General features: G+C 55.0%; 2 protein-coding genes across 6 annotated transcripts; both read left to right on the top strand.

Annotated features, from left to right (window-relative positions):
* Positions 1 to 292: 292 nt before the first annotated feature.
* Furin (furin, paired basic amino acid cleaving enzyme) lies at positions 293 to 13,343 on the top strand. Of its 4 annotated transcripts, none has more exons than XM_021198881.1 (16): positions 293 to 566; positions 4,140 to 4,474; positions 4,871 to 4,969; positions 5,071 to 5,166; positions 5,778 to 5,906; positions 6,017 to 6,093; positions 6,768 to 6,856; positions 7,321 to 7,493; positions 8,970 to 9,182; positions 9,603 to 9,703; positions 9,811 to 9,914; positions 10,002 to 10,119; positions 10,223 to 10,402; positions 10,711 to 10,835; positions 10,942 to 11,052; positions 11,260 to 13,343. In XM_021198881.1, the coding sequence occupies exons 2-16, from the start codon at positions 4,298 to 4,300 to the stop codon at positions 11,847 to 11,849; spliced, it is 2,382 nt and encodes a 793-aa protein (XP_021054540.1). In that variant the 5' UTR covers positions 293 to 566; positions 4,140 to 4,297; the 3' UTR covers positions 11,850 to 13,343. The 4 variants fall into 4 exon arrangements, with proteins under 4 accessions (XP_021054540.1, XP_029395055.1, XP_029395059.1 ...); XM_029539195.1 differs by having other exon boundaries at positions 441 to 566; positions 7,291 to 7,493; XM_029539199.1 differs by lacking the exon at positions 293 to 566 and adding an exon at positions 1,107 to 1,265 and having other exon boundaries at positions 7,291 to 7,493.
* A 1,187-nt stretch (positions 13,344 to 14,530) lies between these two features.
* Positions 14,531 to 24,392, top strand: Fes (FES proto-oncogene, tyrosine kinase). Of its 2 annotated transcripts, XM_029547583.1 has the most exons (19): positions 14,531 to 14,674; positions 15,156 to 15,377; positions 15,509 to 15,682; positions 18,054 to 18,150; positions 18,330 to 18,513; positions 19,015 to 19,152; positions 19,232 to 19,351; positions 19,486 to 19,608; positions 19,712 to 19,898; positions 20,022 to 20,105; positions 20,591 to 20,800; positions 21,124 to 21,246; positions 21,539 to 21,592; positions 22,105 to 22,223; positions 22,523 to 22,617; positions 22,702 to 22,825; positions 23,515 to 23,672; positions 23,786 to 23,908; positions 24,180 to 24,392. In XM_029547583.1, the coding sequence occupies exons 2-19, from the start codon at positions 15,165 to 15,167 to the stop codon at positions 24,320 to 24,322; spliced, it is 2,469 nt and encodes an 822-aa protein (XP_029403443.1). In that variant the 5' UTR covers positions 14,531 to 14,674; positions 15,156 to 15,164; the 3' UTR covers positions 24,323 to 24,392. The 2 variants fall into 2 exon arrangements, with proteins under 2 accessions (XP_029403443.1, XP_021046986.1); XM_021191327.2 differs by lacking the exon at positions 14,531 to 14,674 and having other exon boundaries at positions 15,017 to 15,377.
* The last annotated feature ends 2,917 nt before the right edge of the window (positions 24,393 to 27,309 follow it).

Below are 27,309 nucleotides of genomic sequence, written 5' to 3'. Positions count from 1 at the left end.
GTCTCCGAAACCATCTGCACGGGAGTTCGCGGGGCCGAGAGCCGAACGCGGCGGGGACCGAGGGGCCTGGGGTGGCGCGCAGGGACCACGCTCCCTACCCGCCCCGCTGGCAGCCGCAGACAGGGCGCCCGGAGACCGCAGGGCCCGCCGCGTGGAGAGCTCGGAACGCCGGCCCGGCCCGACCCGACCCGGGCGGCGAACGGGCCGGGCCGGCGGCGGCCGCCGAGCGCGGAGGTGGCGCCGCGAGGGGGAGGGGCGCGGCGCGGAGGAGGAGGAGCCGGGGCCGCCGCCACCGCCGCCGCCGCCGTGACAGCGGCCCGAGTAAACAAGCCGCGCCGCCGCGGCCGGGCCGCTGCCCCCCGCCCGCGCCCGAGCCCAGGCCGAGCCTTGCCCTGGTCGCCGGCCGGGCCGAGGCCGCGCCTCCCCGCCTGCGCGCCGTGACGCCGCTGCCGGGCGCGGGGACCGCCCGAGCCAGGCCCCCGCCGCCGGGCTCCGTGCTCGGCCGAGGGGTACCCGAGCGGCCGCGGCGCTCGTCCGGAAAAGTTTCCCCGCCCGGGCTCCCCAGGGTAAGCGGCGAGGGCGCGCGGCCCGGGGCCGGGGAGGCGGCGCGCCGGGGAGCCGGGCCCGGAGCGGGCGGGGGAGCGCGGAGCCGGGCGGCGCAGCCCCGGGCCTCGCCGGCCGCCGGGCTCTGGCCGCGGATTCTCGGCCGCCGCGGCGGGAGGACGGGAGCCGCGCAGCCCACCTGAGCGCCGGGCTTGGGCCCGCGCCGGTACTTTTCCGCTGGGGCCGGGGCGAGCCCTCTGACCTCAGGAAGCGCCGGCGGGGCCCCTGCCGGGGCGGGCTAGGCAGAGCATTCCTCGGGCTCTGGGTGCTCCCGCCTGCCCGCCGTCCTCCGTGGCCCCGGCGGCCGGGGCCTGCGCCCGGTGGGGCGCGCTCCCGGGAGGGCACGGGGTCCTCGGCCGCCTCGCACACCTGTACGGCCGGAGCGGTCGGGGGCGGATTTCGCGGGCGCGCACAGGCCGGCTTGGGGGAGGCTCGCTCCGGGCTGCCTCCTGCCGAGGCCTGGCCGAGGCCCCTGCTGCCCCCATCCATCGGGTGGCTGCCCGAGGGGCGGCCTGCTGGCCGCACAGGTCTGACAGCAGACACTAGTCTGGTCGGTGCCGCCGTTCCCACCGCCCCAGGGCTTTGCACCTAGGGGAAGTGGACTTTCATCTCTCTGGAGCGCTGGGATTCTCTCTGACTTGGGAAGTGCCAAGGCGACGCAGGTGATGTGGCCCAGTGAGGGCTTGTGGCTGCTGGCCAGGTGTGGACATAGAAAAGGAGGGTGGGCGAGCAGATTAGGTGTGTGTTTCCTGTTTTGGGCTTCTATCTAAAATTTGTATTTTTTAAAAAGAGGATCCCATGGCTTAAAAAAAAAAAAGTTTGAAAGCCCCTGGCCTAATAGTTTTTAACCACCAAGGAAACTGAGGCCCAGAGAGTGGAAATGACTTGTGTAAGATCTCCGAGGGAACAGTAGTTGAGCAGAGACTGGGAGTTAACATTTCCTGGGAGGTGCCTGTAACAGGACCTGCCTTGGGGTCTCTGCTGGAAAGAGAGACCTGATTGGGTTTCCCAGCTGTCTCGGGTGGCTTGCTCTGGGGCTGCCTCAGCCAGGACTCCAGGTCCGAGAGAGAAACAGCAGCCACACCTGGGGGTGAGTGTGCCCGCCTGAGGCCTGGAGTGGTTGTGGTTATCTCTGTCTGTAGGTTCTAGGGAGAGACAAAAAGGCTTTGCCCAAGAAAAGAGCTAGGACAGTACCATAGCCTGTTCTCTAGCCAGGCCCAGCACTGAGGGCTGGGCAAGGCTGACCCAGAGAGGCTAGAAATATATCCAGTCTCCTAGTTTTGAGACAACTGGGACTCAGAGGGTGAGTCAGAGTCTGGGATGGGGGTGGGGAGAAGCCTCTTCATTCATTGTTCTCAGCTTGTGTGTGTGTGTGTGTTAGTTATGTGTGAGTGTGGTGTGTGTGTGTGTGTGTGTGTGTGTCCTCCTCCTATGTGTCTTGATGACGAGGCAGGGCTCTCTGATGTCTGGAGTCCGTATCCCACCCTTACCATAGTTGGGGAGACTTGGTGTGGAGGGAAGCAGACCATCATTCTTGGTGTGTGGTGGGGGTTCTGTCGCTGTGGCCCCATCTATAGTTTGCTGAAACCTGGGCTGGACCCAGACCAACCCAGCCACAATTTGGAAGTTGTAGGCAGGTCTCAGAACTCAGAGCAGGGAATCTGCAGATGTCTAAACTCAAGAGGCTTTAGATGTGGCAAGGGTCCTGTTTCTATGTGGGGGAATGGAGCTATAACTCTGAGGCATGTCTTCGGAGCCCTTTGGACTCTGCCCTTCAGGCATGGAGTCTGCCTCGTGGATGTCTCCTGCCATCAGCTGTCAGGTTATTTTGGTGTAAACTGAAAATACTCCAGGATTGTGTGTGGAGTCCCCTCAGCCTATAGGGTAAGACAGCAGCAGTTAGGGAGGCTGGGTAGCTCGAGGCAACTCCTGAAGAATCATGACATTCCCAGGCTAGCAGATCTGCCAGCTCCACAGGGCAGTGTGTGCTGAGGTATCTACATTTTGCCATTTGGCCGAAAGGCCACTTCTAGGGCTGGGCCATGGGAATGGTAGGGGCATCAGGATCCTGGCACTTAGGACATCTCCAGCCTACTGGAACCTCTCCTAGCTGCCACCTACCCCAGGAGTTTGGCTTGTGGCTAGTCAGGGGCCCTTTATGGGGACAGTTATGTGGCCCCAGGCAGAGAGGTCTTCTTGTCTGTTTGCTGAGGGAGGAAAAACACCACTCAGGGCTACTGATTCGGCCTCACCTTGGTGTTCCAGGCTCAGCGCCAGTGTTTGCCCTGGCAGCCTGGCTCAGATTACGCAAGGTGGTGGGCCTGGAACACGCCAGGGGGCAGTTCTGGCTCCCAAACCAAAGCAGGGCTGGACTAGCAGGGGCAGGGTTGCCCAGGGAACAGATTGGGCCCTGCCTCTAAAGATGGCTGTCATCTCAGCCCTAGACGGTAGCGAAACCTCAGGAATCCCTCATGCTCAGAGCGTGGCTCTGCAGCCTCCATCCCAACTCAAGTCACCCACTCTTTCCTCCAGGGGACTGAGTGTCTTTTAAATAACTTCCTACCGCTAACCTTTTTGCTGAACCAGGACACCCTAATTGAGTTGGGTAGACCCTGTTCATTTTTTAAAGAGCCAACATTTATTCTTTTATAAAATATGCCTAGATATTTTGAGAACATACAATAGCACAAAGAAGAAAGTAACAATTACTACTCATAATTCACAGCATCACCAAGGAGCCATTGTTAAGTGTAACTTGTATCGTCCAGATTTTGTTTTGGTTATGTATAAATCTGCATGTATAGTTTTAAGAAAACAAAATGGAATCGTGTGTACATGCCATTTGATAATGTATCTTTCTTTGGTTATTGTTTGCTTTTTATTTTGAACGACTCAAGCCCTAATTGTATTCCTGATGGAGAAAGGCTTGGGAGGAGGGGACTGTGGTTCCATGTGTCTGTTTGGCTGACCTTTAGGGATATGTGCTAGATTTATTCTGGAAACAACTTAGGTGTTTGTGGGGTGTGTGTGTGTCTGTCTGTCTGTCTAGGCTGCGGTTGGATCCCTGGGAGCTGGAGTTATAAGCTGTTGCGAATGATCCAATACAAGTGTGGGGATTCGAACTCTGGTCCCCTGCTGTCCCCTGCAGGAGCAGTATGTGCTGCTAACTGCTCAGCCAGCTCTCCAGCCCTGACCCCTGTTTCTGATCTTGGATTTTGTTTTTTAAGACAGGTCTCTTCCCAAACCCGGGGCTTGCAGATTTGGTTAGGCTGGCCAGCTAGCAAGCCCCAGGGACTCTCGTCTCTGCCCTGCCCCCAGTGCTGGAGTTACAGGCACATGCTGCCAAGCCTGCCTTTAGTGTGGGTCGGGGACTCCAAGCTCAGGCCTTCCCAGCCCCTCGGGTGGTTAAGGTGTTTGCTTGTTTTACCCATTGCCCTTGAAACTCCTTTTAGGCTCAGCCGTGAGGCTAGGAGGGGTGGCAGCAGTGTGTGGGAGAGGACTGACTTGACTCTTCCTTCTTCCTCTTGTTCCCTTAGATCTGGCCCTTACCCTCTCCTCCAGCCCTGCCCATCTCGGCCCCATGCCCCCTCCAGCCAGCCCCGGGACCCTGGCACTGAGCAGGCACGTGGCAGTCAAGGCCCTGTGACCAGGCCAGGGAGACAGGAGCTCTGGGGTCCCAGTCACCTGTCCCCCCATGGAGCTGAGACCCTGGTTGCTATGGGTGGTCGCAGCAGCAGGAGCCTTGGTCCTGCTAGCAGCTGATGCTTGTGGCCAGAAGATCTTCACCAACACCTGGGCCGTGCACATTTCCGGAGGCCCAGCTGTGGCTGATAGTGTGGCACAGAAGCATGGGTTCCACAACCTGGGCCAGGTAGGCTTCTTACTGGGCCTGTTTATAACTTCAGGACGTGACCTGGTGGTGGAGAGAGTGAGGGCAGAGACTCTCAAACCATCAGCAGAAGTTGTTGAGCTTGTCTTCCAGGGCGTCTGGGCAAGAGGCAGGTTCCGAGTGGCTGGTGGGATGGGATCCTTAACAGTGTACTGTTTGTGGGCTTTCCTGTAGATGGCTTAGAAAACCCAGCACATCTCAGTGATGGTGTCCCTCTCCATCCCCTGCATGTTCTTGTGGGTCCTCAGCAGGGAACAGATTGCCCCCCCAGTCGCTTGCTTTTGTGAGCCTCCCCAGCAGCCTTGTCCACCCCCATCTCTGCCTCCCCCAGGGACTGGCAGATGGAAAGCCCGTCTCAGACTCAGTGCTTCATTGCAGATCTTCGGTGACTATTACCACTTCTGGCACAGAGCAGTGACAAAGCGGTCCCTGTCGCCTCACCGCCCGCGGCACAGCCGGCTACAGAGGGAGCCTCAAGTAAGTGTGGCCCTAGCCCTTCCGGCTTCCACCCCCTTCTGTTCTGAGTCTGCCCTCACTTTGCAACCCCCACACCTATACCATCTTCCTTTCTTTCCTAGGTAAAGTGGCTGGAGCAGCAGGTAGCAAAGCGACGTGCCAAGAGGGACGTGTATCAGGAGCCCACGGACCCCAAGTTCCCCCAGCAGTGGTACCTGGTATGCTCCTTGGGCTCTCCCCACCACAGTGAGGGCCTGTGAGTGGTGAGGCTCACCTGGGGCTTCTTCTGCTTTCTTCTCCCTTCTTTCTGCCTCTGACCCAGTAGTTCTCAACCTTCCTCATGTTGTGAGGACCCCCCCAACTATAAAGTTATGATTGTTGCTATGTCATAACTGTAATTAACTACTGTTATGAATTGTAAATATTTTTAAAGATAGAGATTTGTCAGGGGTCGCAACCCACAGGTTGAGAACCATTGCTCTAGCCTTCCCAGAATCTATACATTTCTAATGGGAGCCAGAAGTGGCATTTAAGAAAAATGGTTTATTTATTTTTATTTTATGCACATTGGTGTGCTTGTATATGTGTCTGAGGCTGTCAGATCCCCCTGGAACTGGAGTTGCAGACAGTTGTGACCAAGTGAGTGCTAGGAATTGAACCTGGGTCCTTTGAAAGAGCAGCCAGTACTTTTTAACTGATGAGCTATCCCTCCAGTCCCCAGAAGTGGCATTTTAAGCTGGAATGGGTAGAGATAGAGGTTTGGGGGTAGAATTTATTCTTTTGTGTGAACAACCAAGTATCTCTGGTGATGGGCTGGTTGTCTCTGCAGTCTGGTGCCACTCAGCGAGACCTGAATGTGAAGGAAGCCTGGGCCCAGGGTTTCACAGGCCATGGCATCGTGGTGTCCATCCTGGATGATGGCATTGAGAAGAATCATCCCGACCTAGCGGCCAATTATGTAAGGACTGGGGAAGAGTGGCAGGAGATCCCTGGGCAGGGACCTTGGGGGACTGTCCTGTTCTGTCAGTGTGGGTAGGCAGCTCCTAATGAGGGCCATGTTCTTACCAGGATCCTGGAGCCAGTTTTGATGTCAATGACCAGGACCCCGACCCACAGCCTCGGTATACACAGATGAATGACAACAGGTGAGAATGTCAAGTTCCTGGTCTCTGAGCCTCTCCCTCTTACCCATCAAGGACACAAGTGTAAGTGTGAATGTCACATGTCCCACCTAAAAGCTGAAGTCTTTCCAGGCATGGTGGCATACTCCTTTAATCCCAGAACTAGGAGGGAAAGGTAGGCAGGTCTCTGTGAGTTTGATGACTGGTCTTCACAGTGAGCTCCAGGCCAGCCAAGCTGCCTTATCTCGAAAAACAAGGGGCTGGAGAGATGGCTCAGCAGTTAAGAGCACTGGCTATTCTCCCAAAGGTCCCGAGTTCAATTCCCAACAACCACATGGTGGCTCACAACCATCTTTGATGGGATCTGATGTACTCTTTTGGCATACAGGTGTACATGCAGATAGAGCACTCATATACATAAAATAAATCTTAAAAACGATAAAACCATACAACTGAAGTCTTTGTCTATATCCCTGGTCCCCAAAGGGAGTTTTGGTTTTGGTTTTTCGAGACTTGGTTTCCATATGTAGCCCTAGCTATTCTGGAATTTCCTCTGTAGTCCAGGCTGGCCTCAAACTTAAGAGTTGTTTTGATCAGGCACCACAGGGAAAGTGCTGTGTACCCACATGGGATGATGGATGCAGCCCAAGGGCCTTCACTCTGTGCACCTCCACTAATGCTGTGCTCTTGATCTGCAGGCATGGCACTCGCTGTGCCGGGGAAGTGGCAGCAGTGGCCAACAATGGTGTCTGCGGTGTGGGTGTAGCTTACAATGCCCGAATTGGAGGTGGGTATGAGCCTTGGCCTTGGGTACATGTTGAGAATGGGAGGGACCTCTCCTGAAGTTTTCTCTGCCCACTCAACACCTTCCATGGTAGAACCTCTGGCAGTGTGCTAGTCTGTAAAGGGTTCGTAGCCAGTGGAAAAACTGGAACCCCAGGGCTGGTGGCATGGTGGAGTGGGTGCGGGCCTCTCAGAAGTCTTCCCAAATCATGGCACAGCCTGTAGTCCCTTGTTCCTGAGTCCCAAGACTCTTTCTAGTGACTTGGGGAGTAGGTCGGATCGGCTTTCTCCTTCCTTAGGTCCTCTTCTTGAAAGGCAGTGGGAGACAATATGTAAGGGGCTTTGGGTTTTCCATGCTGGCCACTCCTCTCTTACTCCTCCCTGGGGTCCAAGCTGGGCCTTTGCCTACGGGTGCCCCTGGCGGCTGGACCCACGCAGCACCCCTTTTCCCACCCCCTCTGTGGCCAGGGGTGCGGATGTTGGATGGCGAGGTGACTGACGCAGTAGAGGCACGTTCACTGGGCCTGAATCCCAACCACATCCACATCTACAGCGCCAGCTGGGGCCCTGAGGATGACGGCAAGACCGTGGATGGACCAGCGCGGCTTGCTGAGGAGGCCTTCTTTCGGGGAGTCAGCCAGGTGAAGTGGGGCCCCTACTCTAGCTCGGAAGTAAGGCTGACTGAGTTCCATCTTTTCCATCGCTCTCTTCATTATTCTATTTTATTTTTCCTAGTTTTTTTGTTTGTTTTGTTTTTCCAGTTTTCTAAGACAGGGTTTCTCTGTGTAGCCCTGGCTGTCCTGGAACTCCCTCTATAGGCCAGGCTGTCCTCAAACTCAGAGATGTGCCTGCTGCTGCCTCCCAAGTGCTGGAACTAAAGGTGTGCGCTACCACTGCCCAGACCTTGTTTGTTTTTTGAAACAGTCTTCTGTATAGTTTAGACTGGCCTGGGACTTGCTGTGTAACCCAGGCGTGCCTTGAACCCATGGTCCCACTCTTGACTAATGGGATTACATGTGTGCACTACTTGCCTGGTTAATTAATTTTAATCTTGACAAAAGTGGTAAAATTGAATGTAATAGAGGCTAGATAGATGTCCCGGTGGTTAAGAGCACTAACTGCTCTTGAAGACTTGGGTGTGGTTCTCAGAACCCACATGGTGGCTCACAACCATCAGTAACTCCAGTCCAGGAAACTGATGCCCTCTTCTGTCCTCTGAGGGCATCAGACACACATATAGTACATGTACATAGATAGGAGTAAAATTATAAATAAAAATAAATATTAGAAACTAAATGTTATTAAAACATGAAGGAGTTGGGGACTGACGGTGCACCTTAACTTTATTTATTTTTATTTTATGTGTATAAACGTTTTAATGGCATGCAGCCCATTGGATTCCCCGGTACTGTGATTATGGATATTTGTGAGCCATCACATGGGTGCTGAGCATCAAACCCAGGTCTTCTGCAAGAGAGCTGGTGCCCTTAACTGCCAAGCTATCTCTCCAGCCCCCCCTTTTTTTTTCTTTAATTGGGCAAAGGTTTGCAGTGTCACATTGAACCAAGGCATTACCAATGTTAGGCAGGTCCTCTGCCTCGGAACCACATCCCCAGCCTGAGGCCATAGCTTTGATTTCAGCACTACCAGAAATAATAGAGTTAAGTGAGGGGGTCAAAGAGACAGCTTAACAGGTAAATAGTCTGCACACAAGCCTAATGCCTGAGTTCAAGCCTTGGTATCTGTATAAACGTGGAAGGAAAGGACCAGCTCTGCGCAGCTGCTCTCTGGGAGCCACCATGGTGGGTACAGTGGCATGCATAACCGTATGCGTATCATACAGAAAGCACCCATCACCCCATACTGAGGGGACCACCCTGTCCTCTGGGGATCACCACTCTTAGCATTTTGGTGTGAACCTGGTCCAGTTTGATTTTGTACATACATAGTCGTCTACGAGGGATCTTTGGTGGCTCTAAGAAGTGAACTTGAAGTCAAGAAAGATGGAAGCTCGCATCCTTCTTCTCAGTTTGCCTCAGCATCTTCCTGTTATACCTCATTGCCCTCTACCCCCCCAACACGCCATCTTGAGTAACCTCAGCCCACCTTGTTCACAGGGCCGCGGAGGGCTGGGCTCTATCTTTGTCTGGGCCTCAGGGAATGGGGGCCGGGAACACGACAGCTGCAACTGTGACGGCTACACCAACAGCATCTATACGCTGTCCATCAGCAGCGCCACACAGTTCGGCAACGTGCCCTGGTACAGTGAGGCCTGCTCCTCCACACTGGCCACCACCTACAGCAGTGGCAACCAGAATGAGAAGCAGATCGTGAGTCTTACCTGGCTGGGGGCTGGGAAGAGGCCTCTTGCTCTCCTCAGGGCCATGCTAGGCTTTGTCTTCTCATCCCTGTGTAGCTGCATAGAGTATCGTGGACCATGGGTAATTGCACTGCAAGCTGGGGATTCCCCCAGATCTCTGCAGGCTGCAAAACCATCTCCGAACCCCTGAGAAGTATAGACTCCCTGAAAATATCCCTGTGCTCCGACCTCTAATTGATCCCCCTTATTCCCTGAGAAACTTGGCCCTAGAAGAAGCTATGCATGTTAGTAAGGTAGAAAAGCTGGGGCTCAAGTGCCCTGACTCACTGCACCATCTAGGGTACCCAGGTCCGATAGGCAGCAGGACAGGCAGGTGGCTCCTTACTCCTACCAACATCCATGAGGTCTCAACACCATTGTCCCCTGGCAGGTGACAACTGACCTGAGGCAGAAGTGCACAGAATCTCACACAGGCACCTCGGCTTCTGCCCCCTTGGCAGCTGGTATCATTGCTCTCACCCTGGAGGCCAAGTAAGTGGGCAAGCAACAGCCTGCCCCCACCCGCGCTCCCTGTCAAGCAGCTGTTTTCCACAGCCACATGCCAGAAAGCCTGACTCCAGACGTCCTCTCCTTTGCAGTAAGAACCTCACCTGGCGGGACATGCAGCACCTGGTGGTACAGACCTCAAAGCCAGCCCACCTCAATGCTGATGATTGGGCTACTAATGGCGTGGGCCGGAAAGGTGAGGGCAAGGTAACCCAGAGGTTTAGGCTCTGAGGTAGGATGGGGCCTCTCCTACCTTTCTATTGACCCTTCCCTACCTCCACAGTGAGCCATTCGTATGGCTACGGGCTGTTGGATGCAGGTGCCATGGTGGCCCTGGCCCAGAACTGGACAACAGTGGCCCCCCAGCGGAAGTGCATCATTGAAATCCTGGTGGAGCCCAAGTAAAGACTGGACCCTGAGCGGGAGGGAACAGATGGGGCCCGGGAGCTCTGGGGTGCCCACTGGTTGCTGCTGGCCTGCTGACTCACGGTGCTTGCTGTACAGGGACATCGGCAAACGGCTAGAGGTGCGCAAGGCGGTGACGGCATGCCTGGGTGAGCCCAACCACATCACCAGGCTGGAACACGTTCAGGCCCGGCTCACCCTGTCTTACAATCGCCGCGGTGACCTGGCTATCCACCTCATCAGCCCCATGGGCACCCGCTCCACCCTGTTAGCTGCCAGGTGCTCGCCATGTTCCCTTCTCATTTCCTGGTTCATTCCCTCATTTGTCCCCAAGACTCCAGCAACCGTCAGTAACAGCGTGGGGAGGGACAGCTACGTCCTTTGGGACCACCTCATCACAGGAATCCTTGCTTAGACCCATCTCTCATGCCAGTTGTGTGTGTCCCTTGTGAAAAGCGTCCCCTGGTTAAGAACATCTGGAAAACAGCTTCCCTGAGAAGCATTTCCAGTCTAGCAGGTTGCCACAGGTCATGGGCTAGGTGTCCCCTCCGAACCCTCAGATGGCTTTATGGACTCTCTTCCCCCAGGCCACACGACTACTCTGCCGATGGGTTTAATGATTGGGCTTTCATGACAACCCATTCCTGGGATGAGGACCCGGCTGGAGAGTGGGTCCTAGAGATTGAAAATACCAGCGAGGCCAACAACTATGGTACCTTACAGAGGCACTGACGGGGAGGGCGGGAGAGCCGGGGGTGCTGGGGTGTTAACATGGCGCTCACACCCTTGACCCCTTTCTCTTATCAACTCTGGAATAGGGACACTGACCAAGTTCACTCTCGTGCTGTATGGCACAGCCTCCGAGGGGCTCTCTACACCTCCAGAAAGCAGCGGCTGCAAGACCCTCACATCCAGCCAGGCCTGCGTGGGTCAGTAGTGGATGTGATTGAGGCTGGGAAAGTGTGGGGAACGGGATTGAACAGTGGAGTCAGAGGGGACAGTGAACTTTAGATAGCTAAGGAAAAAGGACTGGGCACTGTGGGGACTGCTTAGGACTGCAGGAGCCTGGTAGAGAGCTCAGGTGACTTAGAGCCACCGTTCACTTGACTAATGCTCCCCTCCTCTCCTGGCCACAGTGTGTGAGGAAGGTTACTCACTGCACCAGAAAAGCTGTGTCCAGCACTGCCCACCGGGCTTCACACCCCAAGTCCTTGATACACACTACAGCACTGAGAATGATGTGGAGATCATCCGTGCCAGCGTCTGTACCCCCTGCCACGCCTCATGTGCCACTTGCCAGGGCCCAGCTCCCACAGACTGCCTCAGCTGCCCCAGCCATGCCTCCCTGGACCCAGTGGAGCAGACCTGCTCCCGGCAAAGCCAGAGCAGCCGGGAGTCTCGGCCGCAGCAGCAGCCTCCCGCACTACGCCCAGAGATGGAGCTGGAGCCCCGGCTGCAGGCTGGGCTGGCCTCTCACCTGCCCGAGGTCCTGGCCGGCCTCAGCTGCCTTATCATCGTGCTCATCTTTGGCATCGTCTTCCTGTTCCTGCATCGGTGTTCGGGCTTCAGCTTCCGGGGAGTGAAAGTGTACACCATGGACCGCGGCCTCATCTCCTACAAGGGGCTGCCCCCTGAAGCCTGGCAGGAGGAGTGCCCATCGGACTCGGAAGAGGACGAGGGCCGGGGCGAGAGGACCGCCTTTATCAAAGACCAGAGCGCCCTTTGATGAGCCCACTGCCCACCCTATCAAATCGATCCTTTCCTCGGGCACTTTTTAATTCACCAAAGTATTTTTTTATCTTGGGACCGGGTTTGGACCCTAGCTGGGAGGCGAGAGGGGCCGAGACTGCTTCTTATCCCACCCTTGGGCCTACCTGTTTGCCTGAGGTGGAGTCCCAGGAGCCTCCCCCCTGCCACCCCTCCTTGTGGAGGAAAGAGTAAATCTCTAGGGCAGCTTCCTGGGTGGCTGGACTTCCCGCAGAGTGAAGAGGGCGGCCTCTCTCGGAGTCCCTGACCAGGCTGCAGCCCTGCCCCTTCCCTGCCCCTCAGAAAGCAATAATGGTTCCCATCCAGGCATCAGGGAGGCCGGCTAGGAGGTACTTGAAGAAGGCGGCCGCCTCTCCAAGGGCTTTTGCATCCCCTGACCCTCTCTGGCTCACAGATGAGCCTACGAAGAAGCTGCAGTCATAGGAAGGGACCAAAGCAAAGCAGGCACCTCCCAGCGTGCCTGTACTTTCTGCTCTCAGCCTGCCTCTGCACTCCAGGCCTCCACCTCCGTGGAAGCCAGGCTGAGTACGGCCAGCACGGGCCGAGCTAAGGCTCTGGGGACCTCGCTGGTGTCCTGACCATCCTCTATGGCACCCTCCCCCCTTGCCAGGGCCCTGTTTTCTGAGCCCGGGGCTGCCTGGGCTGTTGGCAGTCACAGTACAGGAGCCCCTGGGTGGGTGGTGGGGAGGGACGGTGGCCCAGCCGGCTCCTCCCGCCTCCCACCCGATGCTGCTTTCCCCTGTGGGGATCTCAGGAGCTGTTTGAGGATATATTTTCACTTTGTGATTATTCACTTTAGATGCTGATTTTTTTTTTTTTTTTTGTATTTTTAATGGGGGCAGCAGCTGGACCCTTGACCTTCTCATGCCCACATCCACCCTGCCCTTCCCATGGCTGCCCAGGCCTGAGGTATAGGGAATAACCAAGTCCCACGTCCTGAAGAGGCAGGCCAGCCAGGTGGGCTCTAGGAAAGGGGGTCGTGGTGGGAGGGGTAGGCTGACATCTGTTTCAAATGGGGTTGTGCCAAGGGCTTATGGGTCGCTGGCTCTCCAAGTGCCAGGGGTGGGCAGGTGGCACCACCAAGCCCTTTCTAACACTGTGCCCTGGTGGAGAAAGCATTGGCCTATGATGCCCCCCAAACCCCCTCTTCTGATGTGCCTTTTGCACCCCTCCCATTAGGACAATCAGTCCCCTCCCACTTGGGCTCCCCCCTCCCCATTTTCTTTTCCCTAGCCCTTGTCAGTACCCAGCCTACCTGTCCAGGGGTGCCCCTTGCTCTCCTGCCCACCCCTCATGGCCATCCAGGCTGGTTTTGTAAGATGCTGGGTTGGTGCACAGTGATTTTTTTTTTCCTTGTAATTTAAGCAGGCCTGGCATTGTTGGTTCTATTTAATGGACACGAGATAATGTTAGAGGTTTTAAAGTGATTAAACGTGCAGACTATGCAAACCAAGTCTGGTCTCCAGTGTCTATAGCTCTTCTCGGGACCCTTAACTGTTCGACTGGGGGGAAGGGGTGGGAACTAGGGGCCAGTTTGGCTTAAGTCAGAAGGCTTAAATGCCTCTTAAGAGGTCTCAGGCTTCCTCTGCTGAGGTCTGAGGGGTCCTGAGTGAGCCCAGGTGATCTCATGACACAAGCTGGTGTCACCTGGGAAGAGAGGCTTTGGTTGAGAAGTTGCCTCCATCGGATTGGCCTGTGGGCAAGTTGGGGGAGCATTTTGATACTGGCTGATGTGGAAAAACCCATCACACTGGGGGTGTCTACTCCCCAGGCAAGGGTCCTGGGTTGCATATGCAAGCAAGCAGCCAGCGAACAGTGTTCTCCGTGGTTCCTGTTCCAGCTCCAGCCCTGACTTCCCTTGGTGGTGGATTCTAATCCTTAAGTCAGACAAGCCCTCTCCCCAAGCTGCTTTCAGTTCTGGTGTTATCACCTTTAATCTCAGCATTTGGGAGGCGGAGGCCTTCATCTGAGGCCAGCCTCATCTACAGAGCAAGTTCTAGGACTACACAGAGAGACCCTTTCTCAAAATAAGAAAAGAAAAAAAAAACAAAAACAAAAAAACAAAAAACTGCAAACCAGGGCTGAATGGCTGAGGGAACCTGAGTCCCTCATGGGGAAATAATTTCTCCTCAGTTCTATACCCCGTGCTGGCCCAGGCTGCCACTGGGACTCAATGCCCTGCCTGGGGCAGAGAGAAAAGGGTGCTACCAGAACCTGGGCCCAAGAAGCAGGCCTCTGCTTAGGATTTTGACTTGGAGATTTTATATGCAAATAGAGACTGGCGCCTGAGGTCTCCTTAGGGAATCCAGAGGAGGGACAGGATTAAGCTTCCTTCCTCTCCTGGGTCCCCCTGGCACCCTAGCACGCTGTCAGGATTCTCATTAGTCCGCACACCCTGGGTGCCCCGGGGACCCCCAACACCCTGCCTGAGGCCTCACCTTGAGTCCATCCCCACCGCATTTTGGGTTCCTTCCCCCGCGTTCGCAGGACCCTGGGGAGTGCCTGGTGCACAGGCCACTCTTCGCACGGCCATTCTTTGCCGACCTCCTCCTCCCTTCCGTTTCCGTGGCTGAGCTGTCGCTGTAGGCTGTGGCCCAGGACACGCCGAGTGGGGAGCAGGATGGGGGGGTGGGCTGTACTCTCTCTTCCCTATAGTGGACCCGCCCCGCGGCCTAGGGCAACTGAAACCACGGAGGAGGAAACAGGAATCAGGAACTGGCCCGGCAGATTCTGGGCCTTAGTCGGTCCACCGCCACCTACCCCAGGAGCAGCTGCCTGAGAAAGGTAACTCCACCTTCGAGATCCAGGAGTTTATGTGGGACACGGGCAGGGCTGGGCACCGGAAAGGGGCCAGGCGGGTGTTCTGGGAACCTGAAACCTGAGGGTGTGATGGGGGTGGGGCTAGGATCTTGAGAAGGGCAGGAAAGCCCAGTGACAGGATTTTTTTCGGTGGCTCCCGGAGGCCACAGTCCAGCACTGTTGAAGGCCCCGGGGAAGGGCAGGATTCGGTAACATCCAGGAATGGTGTGGGGGAAGGGTCCTGATAGGGACCTCCAGTCTGGTTCTTAGAACCAGGACCACTACTGGCACTTCGGAAGCAGAAGGACCGGCCCCAGTCCAGGCTGCTCTCTGTGCCTCTTGGTATTTTTTTTTTCTAAGCAGAACCCCACCCATGTCCCACCCGCAGCCCTCTTCGACCTTAGCCTCATCTTCCATCGCCATCCGCTTCTTTGTCTCCACTGAATGACCCGGTTTCTGTCCCCAGGACACCATTATGGGCTTCTCTTCAGAGCTGTGCAGCCCCCAGGGCCACGGGGCAGTGCAGCAGATGCAGGAAGCTGAGCTGCGCTTATTGGAGGGCATGAGGAAGTGGATGGCCCAGAGGGTCAAGAGTGACCGGGAATATGCAGGATTGCTTCACCACATGTCCTTGCAGGACAGCGGAGGCCAGAGCTGGAGCAGTGGCCCCGACAGCCCTGTCTGCCAGGTGAGCTTCCGTGAGCTCTCCCATCCACTCGCCCTCGTCACCTCCCCGCTTACAGGTGGAGGGGTTGCAAACCCAGGCATGCCGGCCAATGCCATGGTCTTCCCATTTCCCTATCCCACAATGTGCCGTAGTCCTGGGCAGAGATAACAAGCCAGACTGAGAACTTGAGTCGGGTGCTGCGGCAGCATGCAGAAGATCTGAACTCGGGGCCCTTGAGCAAGCTGAGCGTGCTGATCCGGGAGCGGCAGCACCTGAGAAAGACCTACAACGAGCAGTGGCAGCAGCTGCAGCAGGAACTCACCAAGGTAGGCGGGCACCCAGAGGACTCTGTCACAATAAGGCGCAGTTTTGCACAAGAGTGCTTAGGGAAGCAGAAGTCACTGACCGCAGGCCCAGCTCCAGGATGGCCTGTGTGGCCTTGTCGCTGCAGCTTCCTCCTTTCCTCTCATAACTTAGGCTAACTTGCTACAGCGCCTGTTGAGGGACTTAGGGTGGCCAAGTGTGCTTAGAGTGACCCGTCCAGGGACCCAGAGGCCGAATCCTGCCTTGGTGTAAGTTCCAGCAGCTCTTCAGCTACAGGCTGGGTTAAGCAGCTGCTTTGTCTCTGGGTGCCTCTCTCCCCCATTCACTGGTCAGTCTCCCAGTACCACACCCCTCATTGCCACAGAGCTGTGGCCTACCATGGACCCACAGCGCCCCCTTGTGGTCCTCCTTCCCAGACTTTCCTAACTCCATTTTAGTTCAAGGGTTCCCTGATCACTTGTCCTCCCATCGTTTGGGATCCTACGTTTCAGCGAGAGAATGGAGTAATTTCTGCAGAACTCTATGACCTACATGCTCGAAATATTTACTAGCTGGCTCTTTAAGACTGTCCAAGTTGCCAGGCGGTGGTGGTGACTGCCTTTAATCCTACCACTTGGGAGGCAGAGGCAAACTGATCTCCAGGTTAGAGGCCAGCCTGGTCTACAGAGTGAGTTCCAGGACAGCCAGAGCTACACAGAGAAACCCTGTCTCAAAAACACTCCCCGCGCCCCCCAAAAGACTGGCAACGTCTATGAATTCAATCCGTTACAGATGGGGAACCTGAGATTCAAAGAAGCCAGATGAAGCTTCCATAGTTTGTCCCAGCGCCCAAGCAAGAAAACTGCACTGAGCACTCCAGTCTTGGGCCACCACCCCCTGTTCCTATTACCAGGAACATACTGTGCAGGGCCCTGAGCAAAATAAAAATGTTGGAAGTTAAGGTAAAAGACAAGTGTATGGTGATCTATAATCCTTACACTCAATCAACAGAGGCAGGAGGATTGCCATAGGTTGCAGACTGTCTTGGGCTATAGAGCAGGGGAACCTGCCCTAAACAGAACAAAACAAAACAGAAAGCTAGCGAGATGGCTCGGCATGTGAAGGCTGATTTACTGCTTTTCCTGACAACCCGAGTTTGGTCCCTGGGACTCACAGTGTAAGGAGAGACCCAGCTCCTGCACCCTGTCTTCTGACACTTCTACATGTGCATGATAGCACACACACACACACACATGCACACACACGCACACACACACACACATGCACACACACATGCACACACACATATGCACACACACACGCGCACACACACATGCACACACACGCACACATGCACATACACACACACGCACACACACACACGCACACATGCACACACACACATGCACACACACATGCACACACACATGCACACACATGCACACATGCACACACACGCACACGCACACACACGCACACATGCACACGCACACACACATATGCACACACACGCACACATGCACATGCACACACATGCACACGCACACACACGCACACATGCACACGCACACACATGCACACACACGCGCACGCACATACACGCACACATGCACACGCACACACACATATGCACACACACGCACACACGCACACGCACACGCATGATTTTGTAGGGCTTAGTGTTAAGAATGTTTACGTTTACTCTTCTTTTTAGAGGATCAGAATTCAGATCCCAGTACCTACCTCAAACAAAGCTTACAAATGCCTGTGACTTTAGCTCCCAGGGATCTAATAGCCTCTCTGGCTTTGGTGGACAGGCCTCCCTACACATACATACAAACACATATGCATAAATGAAACAAAATTTTAAAATAAAATAGTAATTCCATGTGAACTTGAGCATAGTGGTTCATGTTTGTAATCCCAGCATTCCAGAGAGAGGACTGTGACAAATTTGAGGCCAGTCTGGGCTACAGAATGGGTCCTGGGTAAACCTGGAGTAGTTTTGATGTAGTGAGGCAAAAAAAAAAAAAAAAAAAAAAAAAAATCATGAGAAGGAAAGAATTTCAATATGATAACCACAGGATATGAAACCAAGCCTAAGGAGTTTTTGACTGTGGGGTCATGCGAATCTACACGTCTGCCACCAGCAAGGATAGTTGGAGCCTGTCCCAAATTTCTTCCCTGCTTCCTTCAGCACCATGTCTATAAGTCAGCTCCTCTGACCCTGTCCTTAGCAGTCCCCTTCCCCACAAGTCTCCAGACTCCCTCAGGAGGATGAGTTTTTCTAGCCTGACAGCCTGGGCGGCAGAACCTTTCCAAGTGCTTACCTCAGAGATGATTGCCCCAGCTTAAGGGCCTGCCTCCGCACCCTGACCTCCCTTTTTCTTCCAGATCCACAGCCAGGACATTGAGAAGCTGAAGAGTCAGTACCGGACCCTGGTACGAGATAGCACCCAGGCCAGGCGAAAGTACCAGGAAGCCAGCAAAGGTTTGTTCTTCCTGGCAGGGAGAAAACCCAGTCTAGTAGACCTGTTAGCTGGTGCCCAGGGAGTGGGGGCTGCTCCTTAGGCTTCAGGGGTACCAACCCCATGCCCTGAGCATGTGTATATGCGTGCCCACTCCCACTCTCCCTCCCTCCCTCCCTCTCTCTCACCTCCCACCTGCCAGACAAGGATCGAGACAAGGCCAAAGACAAGTATGTCCGGAGCCTGTGGAAGCTCTTTGCCCACCACAACCGCTACGTCCTGGGTGTGAGGGCCGCACAGCTGCACCACCACCACCACCACCGGTTCATGCTGCCCGGCCTGCTTCAGTCACTGCAGGATTTGCACGAGGAGATGGCAGGCATTCTGTAAGCACAGTCCTGGTGCCTTCTAACTGACAGTAGAACAGAAGGCTGGAACTGGGTGGTGAGGGAGGGGTGGCGGTGCTAAGCCTCGGGAAGACAGGCTTTGGGGGTCAAAGTCCTTATCCTTGAGCCTCCTGAGCGCCAGGACTTCTGACCTATTCACTGAAGGACCTTGTCCACCCACTCACTGCCTTATACATTTTATTGGGGACCTAGTTCCAGAGTACTTCCTGTGTACCAGGCCCTACCCACAGGATCTCAGTGGTTCTTTGTTACCACTGCTAGTATACCGATCATCCTATCAGGAAGCAGAAGGCCAGAGCAGCCTTAAATGATTTATTTGCCTAAAGTTACTCACTTGCATATGAGCTAAGGTGTGTGTGTGGGGGGGGGCGGTTTCCATCTTAGACTTGTTCTGGAACTGTTGTCCTAGGCTGAACTAGCCTTCTTGCCTAGCCTGAGGTCCTCTGACTCAGTGTCTCTATGGGGTGGGGGGCAATGCAGGAAGGACATCCTGCAGGAATACCTGGAGATTAGCAGTCTGGTGCAGGATGATGTGGCATCCATTCACCGTGAGCTGGCTGCGGCCGCTGCTCGGATCCAGCCTGAGTTTGAGTACCTAGGCTTCCTGCGACAATATGGGTAAGCTGGTCCTTATCCTTGAGCCTCCTGAGCGCCAGGACTTCTGACCTATTCACTGAAGGACCTTGTCCACCCACAGATCCGCCCCTGATGTGCCACCTTGTGTCACTTTTGATGAGTCTCTTCTTGAAGAGAGTGAACAGCTGGAGCCGGGGGAGCTGCAGCTGAACGAGTTGACCTTGGAGAGTGTGCAACACACGTGTGTACTCCTTTGTCACATTACCCATGTGGGTGTGGACAGGGAGCCCTTGGCCAGGTGGCCAGGCTAGGTTGGCTCTGTTGGGGTGCATGTGGTGGGAGCCCAGTTTTCATTCTCCTGCCCTTGGGGTGCAGGCTGACCTCTGTGACAGATGAACTGGCTGTGGCCACCAAAGAGGTGCTGAGCCGGCAGGAGACGGTCAGTCAGCTGCAGCGTGAGCTCCAGAGTGAGGAACAGAACACCCACCCCCGGGAACGGTGAGCAGGCCCCACGGGCAGCAGCCTCCTGATTCCCGCCCCTCTGCTGTGCGTGCAAGCCCCAGACCTACCCTCTCCTTTTTCGCCCTGCTCCTGCCTGCAGGGTGCAGCTTCTGGGCAAGAGGCAGGTGCTGCAAGAGGCAATACAAGGGTTGCAGATCGCACTGTGCAGCCAGGACAAGCTTCAGGCCCAGCAGGAACTTCTGCAGAGCAAGATGGAGCAGCTCAGCACAGGCGAGCCCCCAGCCGTGCCACTCCTTCAGGACGACCGCCATTCCACCTCCTCCACGGTGAGAGGCCCTACCACGTCTCCGCCCTCCCCTGCCAGCCTGCTTTCAGGGGGCCGTGCTCCTCATTTTTGCCCTCCCCCTCCCTAAGCCTGGCCACCCGCTGACGTCTGTCCCTGGCCTCAGGAGCAGGAGCGAGAGGGGGGAAGGACACCCACACTGGAGATCCTTAAAAGCCACTTCTCCGGAATCTTCCGCCCCAAGTTCTCTGTGAGTAGTACCAAGGCTGGGCCTCTACCTCTGCCCATCTAGTTAGGCTAGGCCAGGAGTCTCAGATATGCTCCTTAGACCTCCACACTCTGCACAGAAGGACCTGCCTGCCTCGTTGGCTTTCACTGGGGCGGGGGTGGGAGGTAGGGGCTGTCAGGGGACATCCTTTCCTTCCTTGGGGTTCCAGGCTGCAGATACCACTGAGCCCTGCCAGCCCCCATGTTCTCTCCTCACCATCCCTGTATGCTGCAGGGGCATGAAGCTTTGGCTACTCCACTCCTCTGCCTGCTCTGGGCGTGTCAGAGAGGCCTGTGGTTCAGAGGAGAAAAGTACTCACTTGGTTGGGATTTGCTCGCCTAAGCTTCCCCATTCTGGTTGTGCCCAGAGCGAGCTTGAGCCAAGCCGCTCTGGTGTCGCTGTAAGGAGGAGAGCATATGAAAAACCCCCTCTGAGCCAGCCCAGTGACTCCTGCATGTTTCTCCCAGATCCCTCCACCACTGCAGCTCGTGCCAGAGGTGCAGAAGCCCCTCCACGAGCAGCTGTGGTACCACGGGGCTATCCCTCGGGCAGAGGTAGCTGAGCTGCTAACCCACTCCGGGGACTTCCTGGTTCGGGAGAGCCAGGGCAAGCAGGAGTATGTGCTGTCTGTGATGTGGGATGGCCAGCCCCGACACTTCATCATCCAGTCCTCAGATGTGAGTGGGCCGGGATGCTGACCCTGTTCCTTCTGTCTTCCCCTCTCTAGGGAAATGGTCTAGAGCTCAGGGACCTTGAGTGTAGGGAGTAACCCTCTGTCTGTCCATGCCTTAGGTGCCTCCTTCTCTAACTCAGTTGGGGTCAGAGAAGGTAGCAAGAGTGTCATGTACCCATGTGTCCTAGGTAGTCCCTGCCCCCTACTCCCCACCCCCTCTCCTCCCCTTCCCGCTGCTGCTCTTCTCCTCTCCCAGGGCTCAGGCCCCCTCACCAAAGGAAGCTGCTGACTTCATGTTTCCCAACACCCGTAACCCCTGCCTTGCAGAACCTGTACCGGCTGGAAGGGGACGGCTTCCCCAGCATCCCTCTGCTCATCACTCACCTGCTATCCTCCCAGCAACCCCTTACAAAGAAGAGTGGTGTTGTCCTGTTCAGGGCGGTGCCCAAGGTGAGCCTGTGGCCAGCCTGGCCCATGTTGAGCTTGGGAATCCCAGACTCTCAGCGTGTGAGCGTTACCCCACAATGTGGCCAGCCTCCTCCTGAGCTGGGGATGCCTTCCTACCCACGGGCCATATATATCAGCCTGATCCCTAAATTATCTCAGTGTCCGGATATGACCAAGCCTATGGGCCACTGTGACACACCGAGTCAGCTCCGTAGTGTCAGCAGGAGTGTCCTTCACGGGGCCCAGCACCCTTCTGTTTGCAGACCTCTGACTCCTCCCTCGCTTCTCTCTTCAGGACAAGTGGGTTCTGAAGCACGAGGACCTGGTGCTGGGAGAGCAGATCGGAAGGGTAGGTGTAGCCCATGGCCCGGGGACTCACCAGCCTTCTGGGCTCTACCTGTTACTTTCCTCACTGGCTTCATCCAGGCCCCACACCCTGTCCCACCTTGGGTTCCACCTCCAGAGCCCTAGAGGGTCTCCCTGACTCAATGAGATCCCAGCTCATACCCCCTGATTCCTTTCTCGGAAAATAGCGAATACCAACTCTAGGCCGGCATCTTGCCCCAGCTCCTGCTCTGCTCCGAGGCGTCTTGCCAAGCTCCTCTGTTAATGTAAAATGCCAGCCACTTCCCATTCAGAATGCTTTCCCAATCCAAAGAAAAGTGATTTCTGGATTTCCCATGTCACTTCTTAGAGGAGGTGGCACAGGTAACTTTTATATCTCTTCAAGGGGGGGATCTCTTCACTGAGAGCCAGGGTAACAAGTCAGCGTGGTCAATGGGGACAAGATGGCCTGTCCTCTTGGGGTGAGAAAGGACACCAGTACCAGGAAGTTGTGATAGGAATCCAGGACTATTGCAGGGGAACTTCGGAGAGGTGTTTAGTGGCCGCCTTCGTGCAGACAACACCCCGGTGGCTGTGAAGTCTTGTCGAGAGACACTCCCACCTGACCTCAAGGCCAAGTTTCTGCAAGAAGCGAGGTGAGTCATGAAATGAGCGCAACCAGAGGTCCCTTGTATGAGAGGCTTCCTCTGTGTACTGCCTGGCATTTAATTCTCCGACTTGTCTCATACCCAAGTAGTACCCATAATGCAAAGAGGTATTGACCAGGGCCCCACCTGCAGTCACGTGCCCAAGGCTGCAGGCATTCGCGGCCACTCTTCTCCCCCGTAGTTTTCTGTCTTCTCTGAGGCTCCTTTTCAGAGGTGGGGGGACAGGGGCAGATGCAGAAGGCTGCGAGCACAGATCGCACGTAGCCTAAGCAGCAGTGCTCCCCCAGGATCCTGAAACAGTACAACCACCCCAACATTGTACGTCTCATCGGGGTCTGCACACAGAAACAGCCGATCTACATCGTCATGGAGCTGGTTCAAGGTGAGCAGCCTTGCTGGTCTCCAGGGTTGAGGGTTCAGCTTGCCCGGGGTCGCCCACGAGGCTCAAGGCTGCTCTCGCCTCTAGGGGGCGACTTTCTCACCTTCCTGCGGACAGAGGGAGCCCGCCTGAGGGTGAAGACTCTGCTGCAGATGGTAGGGGACGCAGCTGCTGGCATGGAGTACTTGGAAAGCAAATGCTGTATCCACCGGTGAGTGGGAGGCAGGCCCTGATGCAGGCCCTGGGAGACCCCATCATCGCGGCTCCATCCCTGGGCTCAAGTGGTCTCTAGCGCTGTGTGTGTGAGAGTCCCACCGTGTTTCTGTGCATATGCACATACGTGTCCATCTGTGTGGAAGCCAGAGGGAGGTCAATGTTTCAATGTTAGGTGTCTTTTTTTTTTTTTTAAGATTTATTTATTTTTATGTATGTGAGTACACTGTAGCTGTCTTCAGACACACCAGAAGAGGGCATCAGATCCCATCACAGATGGTTGTGAGCCACCTTGTGGTTGCTGCGAATTGAATTCAGGATCTTTGGAAGAGCAGTCAGTGAGCCATCTCTTCAGCTCAATGTTAGGTGTCTTGATCTTTATCGCTTTAATTTTGGAAACAGTCTCTCTCTCACTAGATCTCAGTGAACCTGGCTGGCCAGTGAATCCTTTTAAGGATCTACCTCTCTTCAATGCCCCAGTGCTGGGGTAACAGATGAGCACTGCCAACTTTTCCTGTGAGAGCTAGGGATCTTAGGGCCTCGTGTCTGCTCAGTGGACACTTTACTAACTGCACCACCTCCCTAACCCCAAAGAACAGCTATATTGTTGGTTGTCTAGAGTGCTTGACCCAGCTGGGCAAGCAACGCTGGTTGAAGACCAACTACTTACTGCCCTGCTTCCCCCAGGGACCTGGCTGCTCGGAACTGCCTGGTGACAGAGAAGAATGTCCTGAAGATCAGTGACTTTGGGATGTCCCGAGAAGAAGCTGATGGGATCTATGCAGCCTCAGCGGGCCTCAGACAAGTCCCCGTTAAGTGGACTGCCCCTGAGGCCCTTAACTACGGTACCAGATTCTCAGCCACCCTGGGCAGCAAGGATGGTGACTAAGCATGGGTGGCCTCTGGGCCCTTGGATGTGGACAGTCTCCCTATGTATGCTGCCTTGCTTCCTCTGCAGGACGCTACTCCTCAGAGAGTGACGTGTGGAGCTTTGGCATTTTGCTGTGGGAGACCTTCAGCCTGGGGGCCTCCCCCTACCCCAACCTCACCAATCAGCAGACACGGGAATTTGTAGAAAAAGGTAAGGCCACAGATCAGTGATGGTACCTCAGGACCAAGCTCCTAAGATGTTCCTACCAAATGCTTTCTTCTCAAAACCTCCTACTGGGGCAAAATAAGAAAAGTCTGTAGCCACCGCCGGTGACAAGCCTGTCTATGCATGGTAGGTTAGAGATTAGGGCCTAGACCTCTGTTTTGGGGTTCTTAGTAGACACGGGCGAGTTCTTAAGGGCAGTGAATCGGAAGGAATCTGATCCCGTCTCGTACTTGGTACATTGCACCTGTCCCCGTAGGACATCGTCTGCCTTGTCCAGAGCTGTGCCCCGATGCGGTCTTCAGGCTCATGGAGCAGTGCTGGGCCTATGAGCCTAGCCAGAGACCTAGCTTCAGCACCATCTGCCAGGAGCTCCACAGTATCCGCAAGCGGCATCGGTGAGACCCGGAGGGCCCCTGCTAAAGCCAGGGGCCTGTCCGGGCAAGAGTGTAGCACCTCAGCCGTTCCCACTCACTGTTGGACAGCTCCAAGACCTGGGGTCCAACCACCAGCCACAGGGCTTCAGGCAGGGTGCCGCTCCAGGGAGGCTCTCCATCCTTCTTCCTGCCCAAATTCCTCTCCTAGGCAGAAAAATAAAACAAGTTGTGTTCATCGGGTGATGTCGACGTGTGTGCTCCTCTGGAGGCCAAGGGGCCAGTTCTTGGGAGAAGATGGACATCCGGTAGAGCTGACATGATTTGGTTTATTTAATGTGGGACAGGAGCCAGGAAGTGCAAGGTGCTATGCAAGCGTTGGCCAGACGGTGGCGCTGTTCCCTAGAACAGGATCACAGCGCAAAGCCGCTCAGGTAAATTGTAAAGATGTTGCCTTCCTGTGGAGATAAAAAGTAGGTTGATGTACAGGCTGGCAACTGAGGTGTAGAGTCACGTGTCTGTGAAAAATAGAGAGTAGTCACACAGTCACAGAAGTTCAGGGGATGAGCAAACAGGAAAAGTAAGGCTTCCCACAAAGAAGAAATGGTTCTTCAAGGTGAGAACTAAAGATGAGTGTGAGAAAAGCTGAGGGCTAACCCAGGACTTGCGAGGTCCCACAAGTCCTGCTGAAACCCCTTGTCATCTGAAACAGTCTTTGGAAACAGGGAATGCCGGGAACATAGGTAGCATGGTGCTAACACACCAACAAACACACCATAAAGACTGGGGAATGGTTTATAAGACAAATTAATGAGGACCACAAAATACCCTGTAACCATACACACACCCCCACCTCACCCCTACCCCACCAGACACATACCACGCACACACACACACACACACACACACACACACACACACACGCTCATGCACGGACGCTCATGCACAGATGCGTGCACGCATGTCCTTGGTCAGGCAAAGTGGTTCATACCTGTGTCATCTGTTTATAAAAGTAAGCCTTTACAGAGAGAGGCTGGGCATGCAGCTCAGTTGATGGGTTGCTGGCCTAGGATGCAAGAGGCCCTGGGCTCTGTTTCATTATCAGGGTCACACACAACTTCCCAGTACCTGGGAGGTAGGGGTGAGTGAGTTCTCTGTGAGTTCAAGTGCAACCTCTGCTACATAAAGAATGTGGGGTGGGACTGTTTCAGATGATGATGATGGGCTGGGGGTCAGGAAACACAGGAGAGCCACTGTTAAGGTACAATGCAAATCAGATGCCTTTAATCCCAGCACTTAGAAGGCAGAGGCAGGTAGCTCTCTGTGAGTTCAAGGCCAGATTGCTCTACAAGAGAGTTCCAGAACAGCCAGAGTAGACCAGGCTCGTTTTGAACTCACAGGGATGAGCCTGCCTCTACTTCCTGAGTGCTGGGATTAAAGTTTTACTTACAACACTACTCTGGGCTCTGAGACCCACTCTTACCAAGAGTGAGAAAGACCTGAGCAGACATGTTGGAAGTGCAGTTCATTGGATAGGCAGAGGAGGGTGAGCGCTGACTGAGGAGGAAGATAAGCCGCTCAGTTGCTGAGTAACTGTCCCCCATCCTCCAAGCCACTCTTGGCTGCAAACATGGCATGGATATAAAGGAGAAAACTACAGAGAAATCCAGGCTTGTCGCAGAGTCCTCACAAATGCGATTAAACAGCTCAATGAGACAACTTCTTGCCATCTGGTCCTGGGGGGCTACAGGTTCAGACCTCTGTGACAAAGCCTAGAATCACGATGGCCACCTCAGGTGCTCAGGTGATGAAATGGCCACCCCCACACCCCCACTGCACAGTTTATCTACTTCCTGAGCAGAGGAGGGAAAAGGATTTCTTCATGCATTCTTGGGATAATTTCGGGGAACCCATTTAGGTACTAGACAATACATCTCGGAGGGTTGCACCCATGGCAAAAGTCAAGAGGCCTTTTGTAAAAGTCAAAAGTGTGGGTTCACATGGTGGGTGCAGAGGAGATCCACCAGGGGACCCAGCTGTTCTACCAAGAGGTCATTAAAGTGAAATGTGACCCTACCCGAAAGGGCAGGGTTTCAGTTCTCATTGGGAGTAAAAGACAGATCCGGGTCACTGTTGACAGTTTCTTTGGGCAGACAGGTGGGATACCCAGCAGCCACACCCTCTCAGCTGTGGTGTGTTCTAAGAGACAAGGAACTGCCCGAAACCACATTGTCACCACATCCCTCGCTCTCCATAGACAAGGGGCAAGGTTAGAGGCCAAGTTCTCTGGAGTGACTCCCGGGGAGGGGTCCAATCGTTACTTCCCAGGCCTAGCCAAGTGGCTGATATCAGGGAAGGAAGAGGAGGGCCTTCTACAAGAGCTAATGGAAACGGAGAGCCGGAGAGCCGATACTGTCTCCTTTTATCAGCCCTGAGTGGCCAGTAAAAGAAATGACTCACGGCCTATGACACACACCAGTGGTTACAAACCACAGAATTCTTGGAACAGACTGGTATGCAAGGACATCCTGAGAGCCTTTCTTGGGCACATCACTGCATTTAGAGGAAGAACATCAGTTTGCCTGCATGACCTTGACAGGGCATCCTCAACGCTATTGTTCCCTGAGTCCCCTGATATTCGCCCCAGGGGACAGGGTAACACCGAGAAGCCCGGAGTCCTGTGACAGCTGATCCTCACTGTCACTTTGATTGGATGGTGGGTCACCTGAGAGAGTGGTGAGGCTCACCTGAGGTATACAGATGAGAGTGTTCCCGGGAGAAGTGACTGAGGGAGGATCAACCCTGACCGAGGGGGCCACTATCCCACAGACTAGGGTTCCAGACCCTAAAACAGGACAAGAAAAACGCCAACCCAGGTGAGGTGGCTCATGTCTGTAATCCCAGCCACTGGGAGGTGGAGGCAGGAGGACCAGGAATTCACATGACAGAAAACCCTGAGAGAGAGAGAGAGAGAGAGAGAGAGAGAGAGAGAGAGAGAGAGAGAGAGAAGAAGAA

Source organism: Mus pahari, chromosome 1 (assembly GCF_900095145.1).
Source record: "Mus pahari chromosome 1, PAHARI_EIJ_v1.1, whole genome shotgun sequence".
Lineage (NCBI taxonomy): Eukaryota > Metazoa > Chordata > Mammalia > Rodentia > Muridae > Mus > Mus pahari.
Note: the sequence above shows the minus strand (reverse complement) of the source record. Positions and strands in the feature narration are given on the sequence as shown.

Excerpts from the sequence above, each read along its gene's own strand:
- Fes (XM_029547583.1), top strand. The coding sequence starts at position 15,165 with ATGGGCTTCTCTTCAGAGCTGTGCAGCCCCCAGGGCCACGGGGCAGTG. Across the intron at positions 22,618-22,701 it reads CGTCATGGAGCTGGTTCAAG|GGGGCGACTTTCTCACCTTC; the intron begins GTGAGCAGCCTT and ends TCTCGCCTCTAG. Across the intron at positions 23,909-24,179 it reads ACGGGAATTTGTAGAAAAAG|GACATCGTCTGCCTTGTCCA; the intron begins GTAAGGCCACAG and ends CTGTCCCCGTAG.
- Furin (XM_029539195.1), top strand. The coding sequence starts at position 4,298 with ATGGAGCTGAGACCCTGGTTGCTATGGGTGGTCGCAGCAGCAGGAGCC. Across the intron at positions 10,403-10,710 it reads TCCACCCTGTTAGCTGCCAG|GCCACACGACTACTCTGCCG; the intron begins GTGCTCGCCATG and ends CTCTTCCCCCAG. Across the intron at positions 10,836-10,941 it reads CAGCGAGGCCAACAACTATG|GGACACTGACCAAGTTCACT; the intron begins GTACCTTACAGA and ends ACTCTGGAATAG.